This window comes from Oryctolagus cuniculus, chromosome 3 (assembly GCF_964237555.1).
Source record: "Oryctolagus cuniculus chromosome 3, mOryCun1.1, whole genome shotgun sequence".
Lineage (NCBI taxonomy): Eukaryota > Metazoa > Chordata > Mammalia > Lagomorpha > Leporidae > Oryctolagus > Oryctolagus cuniculus.
Genome location: NC_091434.1, coordinates 7,999,364 through 8,019,769, shown reverse-complemented (window position 1 = coordinate 8,019,769; position 20,406 = coordinate 7,999,364). Strand labels below are relative to the sequence as shown.

The 20,406-nt window shown below is 57.7% G+C and overlaps 1 protein-coding gene across 8 annotated transcripts in view; it reads left to right on the top strand.

The window, feature by feature from the left end:
* The first annotated feature begins 1,585 nt into the window (after window positions 1-1,585).
* Window positions 1,586-20,406, top strand: part of ARMC9 (armadillo repeat containing 9) — a 123,883-nt gene continuing 105,062 nt past the window's right edge. For 5 of the 8 annotated variants that reach the window (XM_070070072.1, XM_070070071.1, XM_070070070.1 and 2 more), the window contains exons 1-5: window positions 1,586-1,730; window positions 5,187-5,273; window positions 8,787-8,909; window positions 11,823-11,993; window positions 16,670-16,825. In XM_070070072.1, the coding sequence (XP_069926173.1) occupies window positions 5,223-5,273; window positions 8,787-8,909; window positions 11,823-11,993; window positions 16,670-16,825 (501 nt within the window). In that variant the 5' untranslated portion in view covers window positions 1,586-1,730; window positions 5,187-5,222. Of the gene's footprint in view, window positions 1,731-4,896; window positions 5,069-5,186; window positions 5,274-8,786; window positions 8,910-11,822; window positions 11,994-16,669; window positions 16,826-20,406 lie in introns of those variants that run through there. The other 3 variants (XM_051848089.2, XM_051848088.2, XM_070070074.1) reach the window with 3 other exon arrangements.

Sequence of the window (20,406 nt, the reverse complement as noted above, 5' to 3'; positions counted from 1 at the left end):
AATCGGGGAAGTGTTAGTTGATTAGCTGAACAGGGGATGTTCCAATCTGCGTCCAGCTAGTTTGGGGGGACAGATGGACAAACAGTTCTAATCTCAGCTAGTCAACCGAGAGACGAAGCTGGGGAGCTGAAAGGTCGGCCTGTGGCCGTGTCGGCAGGTTCAGGCGGGAGACAGGCCTGTGCTCAGCTGGGGGTGGTCACCGTGAGTCTTCCTGGGAAAGCGGGACGCGGCGGACGGCGCGTTCCCCGAGTCACAGGTGGGAGGCCACTCTCCTCCACAGCTGCTTCCCGGGACACAGAGCTGTGGGAGGACTTCCCCACTGTGGCTGTTTCCCAGTGGGAAAGCGTCCATCGGTAAAACGCTGCAGGACAGACCCATCTCAGGGACACGGAGCGAGGATTCAAGAAAACCATCGCTGGGACGCACTGAGCAGCCCCAGGCACACAGAGCACTGAGAGGCAGCAAATACAGAGAAGCACACGGCGTCCCGCTGCACAGTGACATAAGGCACTATTCGGGATGCACTTTATCTAAGAATTCACCTGAAATTTAAAACTAGCTGCCCTGTATTCTGACAACCCCGGCACACTGTAGCATTGACAATAAACATTAACTGATATTATTATCTCCAGGGAGATTTACTTATTTAAAATTCATTTGAAAGGCAGAGCGACAGAGAGAGACAGTGATCTTCCATCGGCTGGTGCACTACCCAGATGGCTGCAGCAGCCAGGAGCTCCGTCCCGTCCCCTACATGGGTGCCAGGCCCGACCACCTGCACCGTCTTCCTCTGCCTTCTTGGGCACCTTAGTAGGGAGCTCGAGCAGAAATGGAGCTGCCGGGACTCTAACTGGCCCTCCAGTTAACTGGGCCAGTTACGGGGTGCCAGTTGTCCCAGTCTGGGGGATACCTGTGTCACAGGCCGCCGCCTACCATGCTGAGCCGCAGCCTCGGCCCGCCCCAAGAAGATTTATTTTCAAGCCACGGTGCTTAGGGCAGAGGACTCACTTCCTGCCAAGCACAGCCTGGGTCAGAGGACAAGCTCGGGTTTTACGAGAGTCCTGGCAGGACTGCGGGCTGGGCAGCTGGCGGCCGAACAGCTCTGGGCTCCTTCAAAGCCAAGCTCACTACCAACTCCAAGCCCTCTCCCGGGTCTCCGGCCTCGCTGGTCTCCACCTTCTTGGGGGGAGGCATCCAAGTCCACGCCCCAGGTCTCCTCCAGTCCAGAGGTGGGCGAGCAGCAGGTGCCCATCCAGGGCTGGCGAACTTCAGGTCCCAAGAGCCAAGTACAGAGAAGCGGGATCGGCACCCCGCTTTTATTTCTAAAACCAGGTCCTGGGCGTCACTTTAGTCAGGTGGCCCCGGGTCCCTCGGGGCCTCGCTCCAGAACGCGACGCTGTCCCCTCCTGGCCTGTTCCGCGCTCTCGGTCAGGGCCACGACGGCGCCCGGCGCTACCTTTTGTGGGAATGAACGACTGAACGGCGACTCCGGGGACGTGGGGACCCCCCCACCGCGCTGACCCCCGGTCGGCCCACAGGACTGCGCATCCTCACTTCGCGGGGGCGGGGGCACCCGGCTCTCCTCCCAGGCGGCTCCGCGCCGGCCGCGCGCTGCGCCATTGGCTGCGCCGCCTCACGTGACGCCGGCTGGCGGCGGCGGTTGCCCGGGTGACGGCAGGCGAGGCGGCTGCCGGGCGGGGTCCGCGCAGATCCCGCGGCTGGGCGGCGAGGTAAGCTGGTGTCCTGGGGGGGCTGGGGGGGCCGGGCCCGGGAGCCCGACGTCCCGCTGCCGGAGGGCCGAGGCTCCGCTGGCCCCTCGCCCTGGGCGGCTCCGCTGCTCGCGTGCTGGACGTCCAGCCTCTGACTCCCGCGAGGGCCCGCGGCGGCCGCCTGGGCATCCCAGGGGCAGGCCCGGCTGCTCCCCGCGGGTCCTCCCTGAGCTCCGCTGCAGGTGGCCCGACTTGAAGGAGGCCAGCGGCTGCCTCAGTGTCCATCAGCTGCCCAGGCGTCCCCGTGATCTGTGCACAGGCGGGGTGCAAGCCCCGCAGCCGACCCCTTATCCGGCCACCCGGAGGCCTCTCGCCCGGCTAGTGTACCCGCGAGGGAGCTGCCATTGCCAGCCTCCAGCGGGGCTGACCAGTTTCTCGCGTGTCTGCGTGCACAGGTGTGGCGGCATCAGTGAGACCGGCATCCCAGGTGGCTGCGGCGCGGGGTCCGACTGTGCCGGTGGTGAAAGGCAGTTGGCGCCCTGCCGCCCGGCACCTGCTGTGGGGGGCTGGAAGAGGAGAATGCAAGTGCCGGGTGCCTCTCGGGTTTGCCGGGAAGATTACGGACCGCGTTCTGCACGTGCAGCAAGGCCCCGAGGGCACCACACCCATTATGATACAAAGAGAAAATGCTGTAATTGCTAAGACTTCCCGGGGAATAGAGTACCCGATGGTGCCACATACTCAGGGACAGTTGGTCACAGCAGAATCCAGACTGCTCACAGGGGACTTCTCGAAGAAAGAAACATTTATTTATTAGGCGTGGGGTGGCTGGGTAAAGAAAGGGCGGGAGAGTGTTCCAGGCAGCGACAGCGGTGCGCGCAGTGGTCCCGAGGTTGGAAGGGGCTCAGGTCCTTAAAAACAAAGTGTTTTCCTTTGACCTGTTATTGCAGGGCTTCAAAAAAATTTCTGTTCTCTCCGTTTGGGCTTTATTTCTTCTCCTGATGTCTTGGGTGCCAGTGTTGCCGACCAGACCCTCTGCTAGGTTCTGGGGACACAAAATGGAAACACAGCCCTCTGTCTCTGCAAGCAGGGTTGTAACTAAAGCAGTGGAAGCAGACGTAGGGTGCAGAGGTCCCCAGGGGAGACGGAATGGCCTTGGGGAGGATCCTGGAGGGCTTCCTGAGGGAGGTGAGGTGTGCACTAAGTTTGGTTTGAATGCGGAGTCGGGTTTGCTGGGGAGGTGGGGAGAGCTGAGAACCTGAGGGGCGGGGGGCAGGCCTGCTGGGAGGGGTCTGGGCTGGTGGTTGGTGCGGAGACGGGCCGGCCAGGTGGGTGTTCTCACAGCAGCTGTCCGTCCCTTGCTTGTGTGATGTCCATCGCATCTGAAGCAGTGTGCGCTCCTCCGCGTGCCAGGCCCCAGGCCAGGCACTGGGAGCGCCAGGGAACAGGGGTCCTCGCTGGAGTCCGCCTCCTGGCATGGGGAGCCCCGGCCGGGGGGGGGGGGGTGTGGGGCAGACACGTGACCCAAGGGGCGTTTACACCTGCTGGTGGTCTCCGCAGCCCAGGGCTCAGGGCGGGCAGGGCCAGTCTCCCCTGGGAGGTGGCTTCAGGATGTGGGTGACTGCAGGTTCAGCAGAGTGCCAGCGATGTCTAGCGATGTCCACCGCTGGTGGCCAGTGCGGCTCGGTCTCTAGAACAGGCGGCAGAGTGAGGACCCCAAGCTGTGCTGGGCTCTGAGAACTGGGCTTCTGATCCTCACCTGGGAGGTGATGGCGCTGCAGGGGGCCCCTGCAGCGGGAGAGGGGCAGTCCCTGAGAATGCAGGGAGCACTGACGTGGAGGGGGGCCCCTGCAGCGTGGGAGGGGCAGTCCCTGAGAATGCAGGGAGCACTGACGCGGAGGGGGGCCCCTGCAGCGGGGGAGGGGCAGTCCCTGAGAATGCAGGGAGCACTCACGCGGAGGGGGGCCCTGCAGCGGGGAGGGGCAGCCCCCGAGAATGCGGGGAGCACTGACGCAGAGGTGGGCAGATCCTGCCCCAGGGCCGCTGGACGAGAGACAGAGGGAGCGCATGGCAGGAAGTTACCAGTTTTTTCAGAAGTTTATTTTCTGGGGCTGATGTTATGTCACACATGAGTGCGGGTTCAGGTCCCAGCTGCTCCTCTTCCCATCCAGCTCCCTGCTAATGCGCCTGGGAAAACAACAGAAGATGGCACAAGTGCTAGGACCCCGGCACCCACGTGGCAGACTGGATGGAGTTCCTGGCCCAGTCCTGGCTGTTGTGGCTGCTTGGGGGAGTGAACCCGCAGATGGGAGATCTCTCTCTCTCTCTCTCCCTCTCTCCTTCTCTCCCTCCCCTGTGTGTGTTTCTCCCTCTTTTTCTCTCTCCCTCCCCATCTCTGTCTCCCTTTCACTCTGTAACTCTGCCTTTCAAATAAATAAAATCTTTCTAAAAAGTTGATTTTCATTTTTATCTGAAAGCTGAGTGACGGCGTGATATATCCGTCTTCCATCTGCTGGTTTCCTCCTCAAATGCCTGCAGCAGCCAGGACTGGGCCAGGCTGAAGCCGGGAGCCAGGTTCTCAGTCTGGAAGGGCCCTAAGTGCCGGAGCCATCGCCCGCTACCTCCCAGGCTGCGTGCTAGAAGCAGTGCCAGGCCCCGGACGTGGGACGTGGGCGTGCCGCACAGCCTGTAACCTGCCAGGATTCCTAAGATTAACTGCTGAATGAACCCCAGGCTAATCTGAATCAAACGTAGGGCAGGAGGCTGTGAGGCTGCAGCCTCGTGTGTTCTGAGAGCCAGGGGAGAAGCTGACCGGTTCTCTGTTTTGTCAGTGAAACCAGGCCCTCCGTGTCCACGGCGTGCCTTGGCTCAGGGCCGGAGAACGGCGTGGCTCCTTAGCCTCTGCACGTTTTCATCCCCCTGGGGCTGGGGGCAGCCGCACAGTGGCCGCTCTGGGCGCCCCCGGGGCGGGGCAGGCGGGGAGAGCAGCGAGGTTTGCTCTTGGCGTGGGCTGTTGCCTTGCCCAGTGCTGCTGTAATGACTTGCTGTGGACTCAGTGGCTCCGAGCAGGCCCCCACCCCCACCCCCACCCCGTTTATTCTGTTCTGGGGTGGAGGGCGGAACTTGGAACAGGGTCTCCCTGGGCTAGCAGCGCGGTGTCGCCTGGGCGCCCTGGGGGAGACTCTGTGGTTCCCTACCTTTTCTAGTGTCTGGTGCTGCCCGCCACCCTCGGCTCATGCTCCTTTCTCCATCTCCAGAGCCTGCAGTGGCCGGGAGTGCTTGTCACGTCCCGCCCGTCTCCTGCCGCCCCCCAGGATTAGCAGGCCGCCGGATGATCCAGGTCGGGGTCCGTGTTGGAGGTCAGCGGCTGGATCAGGACACGGGCCTCGCCGGGGGCTGGTACCTGCCCCCACGACAGCCGCGGTGACTCCCAGGAGTTTGGAACTGAAACTTTTGCCTGGTGTTTTTGTCTCGTAGAGACTGTGCCGTGAGACGTGCCGGGACCGGTCTACCATGGGCGATATTCTGGCTCACGAGTCGGAATTACTCGGCATAGTGAAAGAGGTGAGTGTGCTGTGCCAGATGACGTCACCGGAGAGACCCCAGGGCTTGGCTTCCGCCCGCAGCCAGTCCTCCGTGCCCTGTGCTATGTCTCTTTCTCTGTTACACTGGGGCTGCCGTCTCTCTTCCGTGCGTTTTATATTTTGTTTTTATAACTAAGCTGAAATCTTTTTTTTTTTAAGATTTATTTATTTGTTTGAAAGAGTTGAAGGAGAGGCAGAGAGGTCTTCCACCCGCTGGTTCACTCCCCGACTGGCCACAGTAGCCGGAGCTGCACCGATCTGAAGCCAGGAGCCAGCAGCTTCTTCAGGTCTCCCACGTGGGTGTCGTCTTCCAAGCACGTGGGCCATCTGCTGCTGCTTCCAGGGAGCTGGATGGGAAGTGGAGCAGCTGGAACTCGAACCGACACCCATATGGGATGCCGGCATCGCAGGCAGCAGCTTTACCCAATAGCCACAATGCTGGCCCCACTTAAAACTTTTATTTATCTATTTATTTAGATTTATATTATTTATTTGGAGGAGTTACAGAGAGAGAGAAAGAGGAAGAGAAAGAGGTCTTCTGTCCACTGGTTCACTCCCCAGATGGCTGCAACGGCTGAAGCTGTGCCGATCTGAACCAGGAGCCAGGAGCTTCTTCCGGGTCTCCCTTGAGGAAGCAGGTGCCCAAGGACTTGGGCCATCTTCTGCTGCTTTCCCAGGCCATAGCAGTGAGCTGGATCTGAAGTGGAGCAGCTGAGACGAACCTGTGCCAATATGGGATGCCAGCGGGTGGCAGCTTTACCCACTACACCACAAAGTTAGTCCTTACCAAAAGCTTTTTTTTTTTTTTTTTTTTTTGACAGGCAGAGTGGACAGTGAGAGAGAGAGACAGAGAGAGAAAGGTCTTCCTTTGCCGTTGGTTCACCCTCCAATGGCTGCCGCTGCAGCCGGCGCACCGCGCTGATCCTGGCAGGAGCCAGGAGCCAGGTGCTTTTCCTGGTCTCCCATGGGGTGCAGGGCCCAAGCACCTGGGCCATCCTCCACTGCACTCCCTGGCCATAGCAGAGAGCTGGCCTGGAAGAGGGGCAACCGGGACAGAATCCGGCGCCCCAACCGGGACTAGAACCCGGTGTGCCGGCGCCGCAAGGTGGAGGATTAGCCTATTGAGCCACGGCGCCGGCCACCAAAAACTTTTAGAGTGGGACCCACGCCTTGGGCTGCTGGCACGAAGCGGTGGCTGGTTTACCATGTGATTGAACTGTTGGGCCTCCAGAGACATGGCAGCAGAGTGGGGCTGGGGCATTTGTGGGTATGCTGGTGAATGAACTCCTAAAGCTGTCACAGCCGAGGGTTGTGGGCTGGGCCTGGGGACACGGCCACAGCCACAGAACAGGCAGGCAGAGAGAGGTGCGACCAGCGTGGGCTGAGAAGGAGGGCAGAGAAAGGCGACCCGTGTAGCGCACGCGTTTCCAGAGGCGGGTGGTGGTGATGCCCCGCCAGAAGGGAGCTGGCAACACTGACTGTGGTTATCTATTTTTGTTTTTTAAGTTTTATTTTCCAGAGGCAGAGAGATACACAGAGCTTCCCACTGCTGATTCACTCCTGAAACGTACATTACAGCTGGGGCCAGGGCCAGAGCTGTGACTGAACCCAGGCACTCCAGCAGGGCACGTGGGCATCGTCACCTCTGGGTTAAGCACCCGCTCCCTGCTCCTCTGTTACTGAGCTGTCTTTTCCTGGTGGCAGTGGTCGGTGCTATTTCTGACTCTGTGCCAGGTGGCGAATTCCCAGGGACCAGGCAGGCCCAAAGCTATCAGGCCTTGTGCCGGTCACTCTTGCCTTTTTCAGACTTCTACTCACAGCATTTTATTTTCTGTTGTTTTCTTTTTTAAGATGTATTTATTTATTTGAAAGCATGAATCATAGAAAGAGGGAGAGACAGAGGTCTTCCAGCTGCTGGTTCCCTCCCCTGATGGCCACAGTAGCTGGAGCTGGGCCAGGCTGAAGCCGGGAGCCAGGAGCTTCATCAGTGTCTCCCGCATGGGTAGCAGGGGCCCAGACACTCAGGCCATTAGTAGGGAACTGGATCTGGTGCCAGCATGGCAGGCGGTGGCTTTACCCACGATGCTATAACACTGGCCCCATCTGTAATTTCTGCACTGATTAGTAAATTCATAGCAGGATCCTAAATTACTCCTCCCAAAAATGAAGTTCACTAACCTCATCATAAATTGGTGATAATATTTAGCTGGTACAGTTGTATCAAAGAAAGTATGTGTAGATGTTACAGCAGAAAAGTGTCTATATGTTTCCATTCCTTTTGTTTAGTTATAATTGAACAAAAATATATTCATTAAAGATGTAGAACTTGATGTATTGATATATGTGTATATTGTAAAAATGATCACCACAGTCAAACTAATCCAAACAGAGATCTTCCATCTGCTGGTACATCCCCAAAGGCCCACAGTGGCTAGCACTAGGCCAGGCAGAAGGCAGGAATCCAGAGCTTAGTCTGATTTTGGTTGTCCCATGTGGATGACAGGGACCCAACAGCCAGGGTGCACATCAGCAGGAAGCTGGACTGGAAGCTGGGAGCAGGGACTGTGTGTGACAGGGCACTGATACAGGACATGGGAGGGTAGGAGGATGGACTGTGTGTGACAGGGCACTCTGATACACTATACAGAGGGTAGGAGGATGGACTGTGTGTGACACGGCACTCTGATACACTATACAGAGGGTAGGAGGATGGACTATGTGACAGGGCACTCTGATACACTATACAGAGGGTAGGAGGATGGACTGTGTGTGACACGGCACTCTGATACACTATACAGAGGGTAGGAGGATGGACTGTGTGTGACAGGGCACTCTGATACACTATACAGAGGGTAGGAGGATGGACTATGTGACAGGGCACTCTGTGGCAGGACCCGGGAGCACCAGTCAACTCCTGTAGCAGACACAGCCACAATATAAACACACCTTTCAATCCCATTGTCTACAAACTTTCTGCAATACTTCCCACATACCCACTGCATTTTTTTTTTTTTATTAATTTCTCTGTTGACAGACATTTAGATCGCTTCCATGCATTGGATGTCGTGAGCAATGCTTTGGTGAACATGGGAGTACAGGGAAGCTTTGAAACATGGACTTTATTTCCTGCTCGTCCCAGAAGCAGATTGGTAGCGTTGTGTGGTAGTTGTGTGTTCAGTTTTTTGAAGAACCTGCACGGAGCTGTCCATGTTGACTGTCGCTGCTCCGTTCCCGCCCGCAGTGGCTGAGAGCCCGTGTCTCTGCCGCTGTGCTGACAGCGTCATCTTTGTCTGTCTAACAGCAGGTGTGAGGGAGCGCTCACTGTGGCTTCGCCTGGCCTTTCCCTGATGGGTAGCCGTGTGGATGCCTTTCCCCGTACCTGCTGGCCTTCTGTGTGTCTCTGGAGAAATGTCTGCGTGGGCCTTTTGCCCATCTTAAAAATGGATTATTTATTTTATTGCTGAGAAGTTGCTGATTGTGTTCTCTCTTGTAGTATTTAGACTTTGCTGAATTTGAAGACACTTTGAAGACATTTTCAAAGGAGTGCAAGATCAAAGGAAAACCGTGTAAATCAGCAGGTGGATCTGTGAGAGACTCCAAATCGTTGATAATTCAGGTAACATTTTACTTATTTTTCTCCTCTTTAAACATTTTATTTATTTATTTTCATTTTATTTGAAAGAGAGAGAAAGGGGTCTTCCATTTGCTGGTTCACTTCCCAAATACCCTCAACAGCCGGGGCTGGGCCAGGCCAAAACCAAGAGCCCAGGCCTCCGGCTGGAGCCACTGACGTGGTGCGTCCTGTTCTGCCGGTCAGGCTGTGCGGTAGCAGGAAGCTGGATTAGCAGCGGAGGCGCTGGGAGCCCAAGCAGGTACTCCGAGCAGCCACGTGGGTGTCCAGGTGGCAGCGTGACCCTGCGCCACGCACCTGCCGCTTGGTGCTTACCTGTCACTCTGTAGACGATCAAGGTGCGCCCCTTGTCAGAGCTGCGGCCGTCAGAGAATGCTGGGATTGTTCTGGGCCCTGCCCTCAGCTCCTTGAGACTGCGCAGGCATCACGGGTAGGTCAGCGGCAGCGTCCTTGAGTCGCTGTCCTCGTCCGAGGGGGTGTGTGCCCCGTGACCTCGCACACCCGTTTCTTGGAAGAAGGAAGCGGGGAACATGCGTTCCGAGGGGCGGAGACCGTGTGGTCGCCATCCTGAGCAGCTGTGGTCATCACTCAGGCCCCAGGGGTAGAGCAGTGAGCGACCGGAACGAAGCAGGCCCTCTGCCTCGTGGTGCTCACGCCCTGGCGTGGGGAGGGTGGGGGCGGTGCCCAGAGTGATGCTGAGGCCGCGTCTGTCGGCTCTGGGGCACCTGCAGGCAGCAGAGGACACTGATGGCAGGGTCTCCGCGCCCAGGGTTAGACAGAGCCTCAGAGTCTTCATTCCAGCCGTCGTGGACGCCTGGCTCCCGTCGGGACATTCCAGGGAGGCCGTGGCTTCGCCTTGAGTGTTTGCGGTGAAATACGCTGTGTCATTGGCACTCAGCAAACGACAGGTTCTGTGAGGGACGTGTGTGTGTGTGTGTGTGTGTGTGACACCACTGTGGCATGTTTGTTCTCTCATCGGTAACAGGAGATGGTTGGTGTCTTGTGACCTCGAGGGCTGTACCAGTGGCCTGCTCTGTGTGTGGGGACCCTTTCCAGGCACAGGATGTGAGTCAGAGGTGAGGGTGATGTTGGCTGCATGTGTAATGACAGGGCAGAGGGTCGCAGTTCCACGTCTGGAAGTGGAGAAGTTAGGGCAGACTATAGATGGGCCATGTGATGTGTGGCCTCTGCCAAACTGTAAAAAAATGCCTCGACTCTGAGCTTTAAAATACCAGGAGAGCCTGCGCCACCGCCTCCTGGTTGGCGGGCTCCGCAGGGTGAGGCCCGTCCCGGTGTGGCTTGCAGCACTGCCGGCCAGCTCGCGGGCCACGGCTCGGCCACTGGGAGGGCTCCCTCACCTTTGCGTCAGGCGGTCGTGAGCGTGTGGCACCGCTGGCCAGGGTCCCGCAGTGCCTCCCTGGCGGGGCTGTGTTCGGCCGCTTGTGCCTTGTCTGGGCAGCTCCTGCCCGCGGTTGCCCACGCGTGTCCTCCCCTCTCCGGGGCTGAGCAGCCGTGTTCTCCCACCCGGCGGCGCTCAGCAGGGAAAACTTCTGACTGAGGAGCGTTCCCTCAGTGCGCGTTTGCACTTTACCGTGTTAACTAGCTCGGTTATTATTAAAAAAGACAATTTTACAGGAAAATTGCATGCAGAACCATTCGGAAAAGTATAGAAGGACAGTGGCCTAATAGTGGGGTGAGCGATGGCGGTGCCGGGGGCATTGGGGCAGTAGCTTCAGTGGCTGCTTGGGATGCCCACGTCCCGGGTGGCGGTGCCTGGTCTGAGTGCTGGCTGCTCCGCTTCTGATCCAGCTTCCCGCTAATGCGTGTCCTGGGAGGCAGCAGGCGATGGCTCAGGTGCCCCCACACGGGAGTCTTGGTTAGAATTCTGGGCTCCCGGCTTCAGCCTGGCCCAGCCCTGCCTGTTGCCGGCATTTGGGGAGTGACCAGCAGACAGAAGCTCTCTCTGCCCGTCTCTCTCTCCGTTATTTCTGTGTCTCTCTGCCTTTCAAATAACATGAAAATAAATGGAACTTTTAAAAATGAGAGTGTGGGATGGGGAATTGGTGATGCCACAGAGAAGCCCGTGTGAGAGAAGCCCGTGCAAACAAGCACAGGTTGTGCGTCCGAGCGTCTTGGGCATTCCACTGAAGCAGGACCGTCCGAGAGCTGCGTCGCATTGTTTTGGGCTGTTAGGAGATTCTGCCTGAAGTCACATTTCTACGCGACAGCTGTAGCGACTGGCCAGTGATCATTGTCTTGTGAGGCAGGTGGGAGGAGACTGCCCCTTCTCCAGCATTCTCTCTCGCCTGTTGCGTGCTAAGTCCTGAAGCTGTCCCTGCCCACTGGCTGAGACACACGGGTTGTGGCTGGATGGCGCCGAGCCTGTGCTGCCTCCTCCACCGGCAGCAGCTGTGTCAGCGTCCGCAGGACTTCCCACAGTGCCACAGCAGCCCAGCATGCGTCTAGCCAGGGCAGGCGGCAGCGCCCACCTCCCGGGCCCGGAGCGACGGGCTCAGGGTCTCTGAGCTCAGAGACTCCAGGGTAGGCTATTGCCAGCTTTCCTACCTGGGAGGCGTCTTCTGGTGAGGCCCGGCCCAGTTGCGTGCCATGGGTCAGCAGGGTCAAAGGTGACTTTAGGTATTTATGTGTCCGTGAGCTCCCTGGTGTCAGTGTTGGTCCCGCAGCTGATGCCTTCCATTTCAGAGGCCGTCTGTGTCTTCTCCGTGCTGCACAGTGTCCAGATCTGACACGGCAGAGGAGTGGACGGCTGGGCCGGGTCGCGGGGTGTCTGCTGTTCCGTCCCTGACCTCCAGACAGCAGCGCGTGGGTTGGGAGAACTTGGGGTGTCAGCGGGAGCATCCCTGCCGCCCGGGGCCCAGGCCGCTGTCCTCCCCACAGAAGGATCTCCTGGCGGCCTTTGACAGCGGCGACCAGAAGGTGTTCTTCCACCTGTGGGAGGAGCACGTCCCCAGCTCCGTGCGCGACGGGGACTGCGTGGCCCAGAAGCTGGAGTTCTACCTTCACATCCATTTCGCCATCTACCTCCTGAAGCACGGGCCCGGGAGACCGGTAGGTGTGCCTCTTGATGGGGGGGGGGTCCCGGGAGACCGGCAGGTGTGCCTCGTGATGGGGGGGGGTCCCGGGAGACCGGGAGGTGTGCCTCGTGATGGGGGGGGTCCCGGGAGACCGGTAGGTGTGCCTCGTGATGGGGGGGGGTCCCCGGGAGACCGGCAGGTGTGCCTCGTGATGGGGGGGGGTCCCGGGAGACCGGTAGGTGTGCCTCGTGATGGGGTGGGGTCCTGGGAGACCGGCAGGTGTGCCTCGTGCTGGGGTGGGGTCCTGGGAGACCGGCAGGTGTGCCTCGTGATGGGGGGGGTCCCCGGGAGACCGGCAGGTGTGCCTCGTGCTGGGGTGGGGTCCTGGGAGACCAGCAGGTGTGCCTCGTGATGGGGTGGGGTCCCCGGGAGACTGGCAGGTGTGCTCGTGATGGGGTGGGGGTCCCCGGGAGACCGGCAGGTGTGCTCGTGATTGGGGGGTCCCCGGGAGACCGGCAGGTGTGCTCGTGATGGGGTGGCGAGGGGCCCATCGGGGTTCTAGGTGAGCAGTGGGCAGGTGTGCTCGTGATGGGGTGGCGAGGGGCCCATCGGGGTTCTAGGTGAGCAGTGGGCAGGTGTGCTCGTGATGGGGTGGCGAGGGGCCCATCGGGGTTCTAGGTGAGCAGTGGGCAGGGGTGCTCGTGATGGGGTGGCGAGGGGCCGATCGGGGTTCTAGGTGAGCAGTGGGCAGGTGTGCTCGTGCTGGGGTGGCGAGGGGCCCATCGGGGTTCTAGGTGAGCAGTGGGCAGGGGTGCTCGTGCTGGGGTGGCGAGGGGCCGATCGGGGTTCTAGGTAGCAGTGGGCAGGTGTGCTCGTGCTGGGGTGGCGAGGGGCCCATCGGGGTTCTAGGTGAGCAGTGGGCAGGGGTGCTCGTGCTGGGGTGGTGAGGGGCCCATCGGGGTTCTAGGTGAGCAGTGGGCAGGGGTGCTCGTGCTGGGGTGGCGAGGGGCCGATCGGGGTTCTAGGTGAGCAGTGGGCAGGTGTGCTCGTGCTGGGGTGGCGAGGGGCCGATCGGGGTTCTAGGTGAGCAGTGGGCAGGGGTGCTCGTGATGGGGTGGCGAGGGGCCCATCGGGGTTCTAGGTGAGCAGTGGGCAGGTGTGCTCGTGCTGGGGTGGCGAGGGGCCGATCGGGGTTCTAGGTGAGCAGTGGGCAGGTGTGCTCGTGCTGGGGTGGCGAGGGGCCGATCGGGGTTCTAGGTGAGCAGTGGGCAGGGGTGCTCGTGATGGGGTGGCGAGGGGCCGATCGGGGTTCTAGGTGAGCAGTGGGCAGGTGTGCTCGTGCTGGGGTGGCGAGGGGCCGATCGGGGTTCTAGGTGAGCAGTGGGCAGGGGTGCTCGTGCTGGGGTGGCGAGGGGCCGATCGGGGTTCTAGGTGAGCAGTGGGCAGGGGTGCTCGTGCTGGGGTGGCGAGGGGCCGATCGGGGTTCTAGGTGAGCAGTGGCTCAGTTCTGGGGTCGCTTCCCCATGGTGCTTACACGCTGCAGGCATCTCGCGTCCCAAGGACGGATTTCTGCCTCCTTCCCAGCAGCCGATTTTCTGATTTCTGTGGCGATTAAAGGATTTCTGCAGTCTAAGCCACACTGTTTTCCCGAATACCTGAAGTTTCTTTAGTCGGCAACGTGGTGTTTGTGCAGGGGGCCCTCAGAGAGTGCGTGGGAAAACGGGACGAGCAGGTAGCGCTCAGTGGTCACGAGACTCTCCTTGTTTGCAAATTCAAGAGACGGGAGAGACAGACAGAGCTCCTGTCTGCTGGTTCACTCCGCAGATGCCTGCAGCCTGTGGCGGCCAGGCCTGGGCCAGGCTGAAACCAGGAGCCAGGAGCTCACGTTGGCTCTCACGCGGGTGCAGGGACCTGGCTAACGGCTCGAGCCATCACCCGCTGCCTCCCAGGGTGTGCGTTAGCAGGAAGCTGAGATCTTGAACCCGGACTCAGATGTGGGACCCAGTGTCCTACGTGGGCCTCAACCCCTAGGCCAAACGCCTGCTCCTCCGTGGGCTCTGTGAGGACCCCTCGTACAGGAGAGTCTGAGACGGCGCACGCGAGTGTGTGGGCTCCAGATTAAGCCATGTGGAGAGCACAGATTGACGCCTGCGTGGTAGAACAGCAGCGCAGAGCATGTGCTGGGGTGAGAAGTTGAGCGTAGCTTCTGCAGCCTCTGCCCCAGACATGGGGCTGAGGTGTGAGGCTGCGTGGGCACAGAGGCCGTGGCAGAGAGGAAGCGGGCAGCCGACGTGGCCGCATGCGTGAGCTGCCGCCCAAGGACGGCGCTGGTCCGCTAAGCGTTGGGGAGGGGAGCTGCCCGGATGGTGTTGCTCGTGAGGGAGGTCATCTGCATTCTCTGTTTCTATTTCCAACATTTTTTATGCTCCCCACATGGGAGACCTGATAGGAATCCTCAGCTCCTGAGAATTTTTTTATTATTTTATTTTATTTTATTTTATTTTATTTTATTTTATTTTTTTAAAGATTTATTTATTTATTTGGAACTCAGAGTTACACAGAGAGAGAAGGAGAGGCAGAGTGAGAGTGAGAGTGAGAGTGAGAGTGAGAGTGAGAGAGAGAGAGAGAGGTCTTCCATCCACTGGTTCACTCCCTAATTGGCCGCATCGGGCAGAGCTGTGCCGATCTGAAGCCAGGAGCCAGGAGCTTCTTCCAGGTCTTCCACGCAGGTGCAGGGGCCCAAGGACTTGGGCCATCTTCCACTGCTTTCCCAGGCCATAGCAGAGAGCTGGATCAGAAGTGGAGCAGCCGGGACTCGAACCAGCGCCTGTGTGGGATGCCAGCACTGCAGGCAGTAGCTTCACCCACTACTCCACAGCACCAGCTCCCATAAGCATTTTTTTGAATTTATTTTTTAAGTGCAGTGGTCAGAGGATCACTTTTTTTTTTTTTTTTTAAGATTTATTTTATTTGAAAGAGTTACAGAGAGGTAGAGACAGAGAGAAAGGTCTTCCATCCGTTGGTTCGCCCCCCAAATGGCTGCTATGGCCGGCGCGCTGTGCCGATCCGAAGGCAGCAGCCAGGTGCTTCTTCCTGGTCTCCCATACGGGTGCAGGGGCCCAAGGACTTGGGCCATCCTCCACTGCTTTCCCAGGCCACAGCAGAGAGCTGTATTTGAAGAGGAGCAGCCAGGACTAGAACCAGCGCCCATATGGGATGCCAGCGCCGCAGGCGGAGGATTAACCTACTGTGCCACAGCGCCAGCTCCCCAATGTGTGTTCTTGAGAAGAGCAGGCTTGGTGCATAGCCGAGGCTGTGAGACTGCGACTGGCAGAGCCAGGGTGGTGCGGGGAGGAAGGCACCAATGCTGCTCCTCTGGTTTTCTGATTGAGAGCCTGGAGGGGCGAGCAGCCCCGAGAGGGTGGTGACCTCCCTTGGGTGAAGCAGGGTGACCCCCTCAGCTTGGTAAAGGGAGGAGCAGGGACAAGGCAGCTTCTGCTTCAAAAAGCAAAACACAAAGCGTGGTCAAGGTGCACCTGCTTGGGCCGGCGTCGTGGTGTCGTGGGTAAAGCCACTGCCTGCAATGTCAGCATCCAGTGTGAGTGCCAGTTGGTGTCCTCAGTGACTGGGGCTGGGCTGAGCTGAAGCCAGGAGCCAGAACTCCATCTGTGTCTCTTGCCTGGGTGGCGGGGACCCAAGTACTTGGGCGTTAGCAGGGATGTGGGTTGGAAGTGGAGTAGCCGAGAACTGGCTCTCTGAGGTTGATTGTTGGTGTCACACGTGGCGCCTTAAAACACTGCATCATAGTGCAATGCAGCTCAAAAAAAAAAATTTTTTTTTAATTTGTTTGAAAGGCAGGGATGGGCCGGTGCAGTGGCGTAGCGGGTAAAGCTGCTGCCTGCAGTGCTGTATCCCATATGGGTTCCGGTTCCAGTCCCAGCTGCTCCACTTCCTATCTAGCTCTCTGCTATGGCTTGGGAAAGCAGTAGAAGATGGCCCAAGTCCTTGGGCCCCTGCACCCGCCAAGTCCTCCCACCTGTGTGGGAGACCTAGAAGAAGCTCCTGGCTCCTGGCTTCAGACTGGCGCAGCTCCAGCTGTTGCTGCCATTGGGGCAGTGAACCAGCGGATGGAAGACTTCTCTCTCTCTCTCTCTCTGCCTCTCCTTCTCTCTCTGTGTAACTCTAACTTTCAAATAAGTAAATAATTCTTTTAAAAAAAAAAAAGGCAGAGAGACAGAGGTCTTCCATCTTCTGGTTCACTCCCTAAATGCCCTCAACAGCCAAGGCTGGCTGGGCCAGGCAGCAGCCACGAGTCCGGAACAGAATCCAGGGCTGCCATGTGGGGAGCTTGGACCTGAGGACTTGCGCCATCACTGCTGCCCCCTAGGGTGCACTTTAGCAGGAAGCTGGAATTGGAGCCAGAGCCAGGACTTGAACCCAGGTACCCTGCTACGGGAGGCAGGCATCTCAAGTGATGTCTTAACTTCTGCACCAAACGTCTGTCCTGGGTTTTGTATTAATGCCTCAGGGATGCCCAGTCCGTGTAGTTGTTTGACCACATTTCATTCTGGGGGGGAATTTGAGGTGGTGTTTGAGTGAGTGGAGACGGCGCCTGCCCGGACAGGTGGGGATGGGTCCGGTGCCTGGCTGGGACTGCAGGAGGAAGTGCGTGGAGCTGGAGACCCCAACCGTGTGTTCCGCTTCCTGCAGGACAAGCAGGAGCTGGATGAAAGGATCTCTTACTTCAGAAGCTACCTGGAGACCAGAGGGGCAGCGCTGAGCCAGACCACAGAGTTCCTCCCTTTCTACGCCCTGCCCTTCGTCCCCAACCCGATGGTCCACCCCTCGTTTAAAGACCTCTTCCAGGTAAGTGGGGCTTTGAGTCTTTTTTTTTTTTTTTTGACAGAGTGGACAGTGAGAGAGACAGAGAGAAAGGTCTTCCTTTGCCGTTGGTTCACCCTCCAATGGCCGCCGCGGCCGGCGTGCTGTGCCCGGCGCACCGCGCTGATCCGATGGCAGGAGCCAGGAGCCAGGTGCTTTTCCTGGTCTCCCATGGGGTGCAGGGCCCAAGCACCTGGGCCATCCTCCACTGCACTCCCGGGCCACAGCAGAGGGCTGGCCTGGAAGAGGGGCAGCCGGGACAGAATCCGGCGCCCCAACCGGGACTAGAACCCGGTGTGCCGGCACCGCTAGGCGGAGGATTAGCCTAGTGAGCCGCGGTGCCGGCCCTTTTTTTTTTTTTTTAAGATTTATTTTTTTATTTGAAAGGCAGAAATATATAGAGAGAGAAGGAGAGAGAGATCTTCCGTCCACCGGTTCATTCCCTAGATGGCTACAAGGCCAGGCCAAAGCCAGGAGCGAGGAGCTTCATCTGAGTCTCCCATGTGGGTGCAGGGGCCCGAGGACATGAGCTATCTTCTGGCACTTCCCCAGGCACATTAGCAGGGAGCTGGATGGGAAGTGGAGCAGCCAGGACTTGAACCGGTACCCATATGGGATGCCGGCACCACAGGTGGAGGCTTAACCCGCCACAGCACAGCGCCGGCCGCAGCCTTTGCCTCTTCCGTCAGCCTGAGCAGCATTGTGGTTTCACCTCGTGCGCGGTGGTCTCTGTGATGCTTTAGAAAGCTACAATTTGCATACATAGTTGTTTCTGCAGTTACAGTCCTGTTTATGTGGTCATTCTCTTGTTGCAGGGCTGGTTATGTCAGTTTGCTTTTCTGCCGTCCTGTGCTAGCGGTAGTGTGTGTTCTTGTGCATACCTGCAGGCCCGGGAAGTTTGCAGTCACACCGTACATATAGCCGTATATGTGTATATATGTCCATATAGTCCCACTGTTGCTGATAGAAAGGGCCCAATCGTAGGTCAGCAGGAGCACACGTCACAAGTGGTATCCCAGTGTGTCCTGGTCACAGTCTCCCTGTGACAGTGAATGCCATACGGCCGTGAAGATGAAGTAGCCCACACGGACAGTCTTACGTGGGCCAGGTGCGAGCCAGGGTGGGCTCTAGGAGTCCCTGTGTGTAGATCAGACGCAAGTAGCCTTTGGGCGTGTGTGTACGAGTGTGACACAGTTCTGCAGGAAGCAGGGATTCTTTCCTGCTGGAGGGGCGAAGTGGTTTAAAGTTCATGGCAGAAACGGACTTCTGGGCCTGAGTTTTAACGCATGCGCTGACTCGCGTGACCAGCGCCTGCAGTCACACCGGCCCACCCCTAAGCCGCGGCACCCACCCTGACAGCGCGTTTGAAAGGACGTTCAGGTCACTTGTTTAGCAGCTTTTCTTGTGCCATAAAATATGATCTGCAGGGCTGCAGTAAGGCCTGTGAACCCAGGCTGACGTAAATATTTTTAAATACTGGCCCCGTAACTCACTGTGCGGAGTCCTTCCGTGCTGAAGGGATCGTGCGGCTGTGTGCAGAGCTTGGCTGGGCCTCACAGCCCCCAGCTCACAGGGCTGCTGTTCTGAGGCTGGCTGGGGGTGAGTGCCTTCCTTTGTGGGAGGTGTGCTTTGTCTTCTGGCCCGGGACTCCAAACTTCCCTGCAGTGCATCCGGGGATTGGTTTCTGTCTTCACTCGCCATCCGCTGGGCTTGCCGCAGGAGAGAGCGGTCTCGCGTCTCCTCCTCGGTTTGTGCCTCTCCGCCTGTTCCCTCTGCTTCTCTGCCTGTCTGATGAAAGGTACATTGGGCTTTCTCGGTACATCTTCGGTGTCTTTTTTTTTCCCCATCGTGTTTTTAGTTGTGGTAAAAACTGCATTTAACATGAAACGTAGCATTTGTGCCATTTTTCAGTGTGAAATGTATCCCATGGTTTGCATACCATGAGTCGTTTTTTTAAATAAAGTTTTGTTTATTTGAAAGGCAGAATGACAGAGAGTGGGAGAGAAAGGGAGAGGGAAAGAGAGAGACACACACAGACAGATAGACACGTATTCCAACTGCTGGCTCACTCCCCAGACACCCACAACAGCCGAGGCAGGGCCGGGCCAAAACCAGGAGCCCCCACTCCGTGCCTTTTTTGTTTTTTAAAGATTTATTTGTTTCTTTGAAAGGCAGAGTTAGAGAAGGAGAGACAGAGAGAGCAAGATCTTCTATCCATTGGCTCATTTACCAGATAGCTATGATGGCTGGAGTTGGGCCAGGCCAAAGCCAGGAGCCAGGAGCTTCTTCCAAGTCTCCCATGTGGGTACAAGGGCCCAAGGACATGGGCCATCTTCCAATGCTTTCTCAGGCACATTAGCAGGGAGCTGGATCAGAAGTGGAGCAGCTGGGATTCGAACCAGCATCCATATAGGGATGCCTGTGCTGCAGGCAGTGGCTTACCTGCCACGCCACGGTGCCAACCCTCTCCCTCTATGCCTTTTTTTCTTAAGATTTATTTATTTATTTGAAAGGCAGAGTTACAGAGAGGCAGAGGCTGAGAGAGAGACAGAGAGATCTTCCTTCTACTAGTTCACTCCCCAAATGGCCACAGCAGCCAGAGCTGGGCAAATCCAAAGCCAGGAGCCAGGAGCTTCTTCCAGGTCTCCCACAAGCGTGCAGGAGCCCAAGCACTTGGGCCATTCTCTGCTGCTTTCCTAGGTCACAGCAGAGAGCTGGATCAGAAATGGAGCATCCAGGACTCAAACCGGCACCCTTATGGGATGCTGGCACTGCAGGTGGCGGCTTCACCCACTGCGCCACAGTGGTGGCCCCACTCTGTGCCTTTTAATGCACACCTTTCCTACCGCTGGGTCTGTCTGTCTGTGTTCTGGGTGATTTATTCATAACGATTTTCCTGCTCGCAAATTCACCCTCCAGCTATGTTTCATCCGCTCTTTAACCTTCTCATAGAATTTGTAATTTCAGGTTTTTTTTTTTTTAAACAAACAGATTCCTTTTTTTTTTTTTTTTTTATTCAGATTTGCTAGATCGTTTTTGTAGTCTCATTCCTGCTGTCCTTGATTTCTGTAGCGTATTACACCTTCTTTCATAGTCTCTGCTGCCTCTCACGGGGCCTTATTTCCTTTTTTCTTTCTTCTTCTACTTTTTTTTTAAGTTTTCTTAGTTTTGGTGAATGAGTTTATTTTACTCGGGACTTGAGGGATTTTTGCGTGTGACCTGAGTACAGTTTGCCCTTCTCAGGGACAGAAATCCCTAACAACACAACACAGTGTTGCCACACAGGGTCAATGAATTTAAAAACGCTTTCAAAACATAGGTTTCCTTCTCATCTGGTAGTATTCGCCCCGCCCCCCAAAATTGGTGACGGACTGGGTGGGATGATGGGGTGGGGGTGGAGGCTTGGGGAGGGGGGACAGGGAGCAGGAGAGGAAGAGGCGGGAGGAGTGGGAAGGCCTCAGCGTGGCTGCGTTTCTGGTGGTGTGGACGCTCCTCGTGGAGCTCCCTGGTCTGGGTGGGAGATTTATTCGTGTGACGCGCTCAGGGGTGCGGCTGTGTGCAGCCCG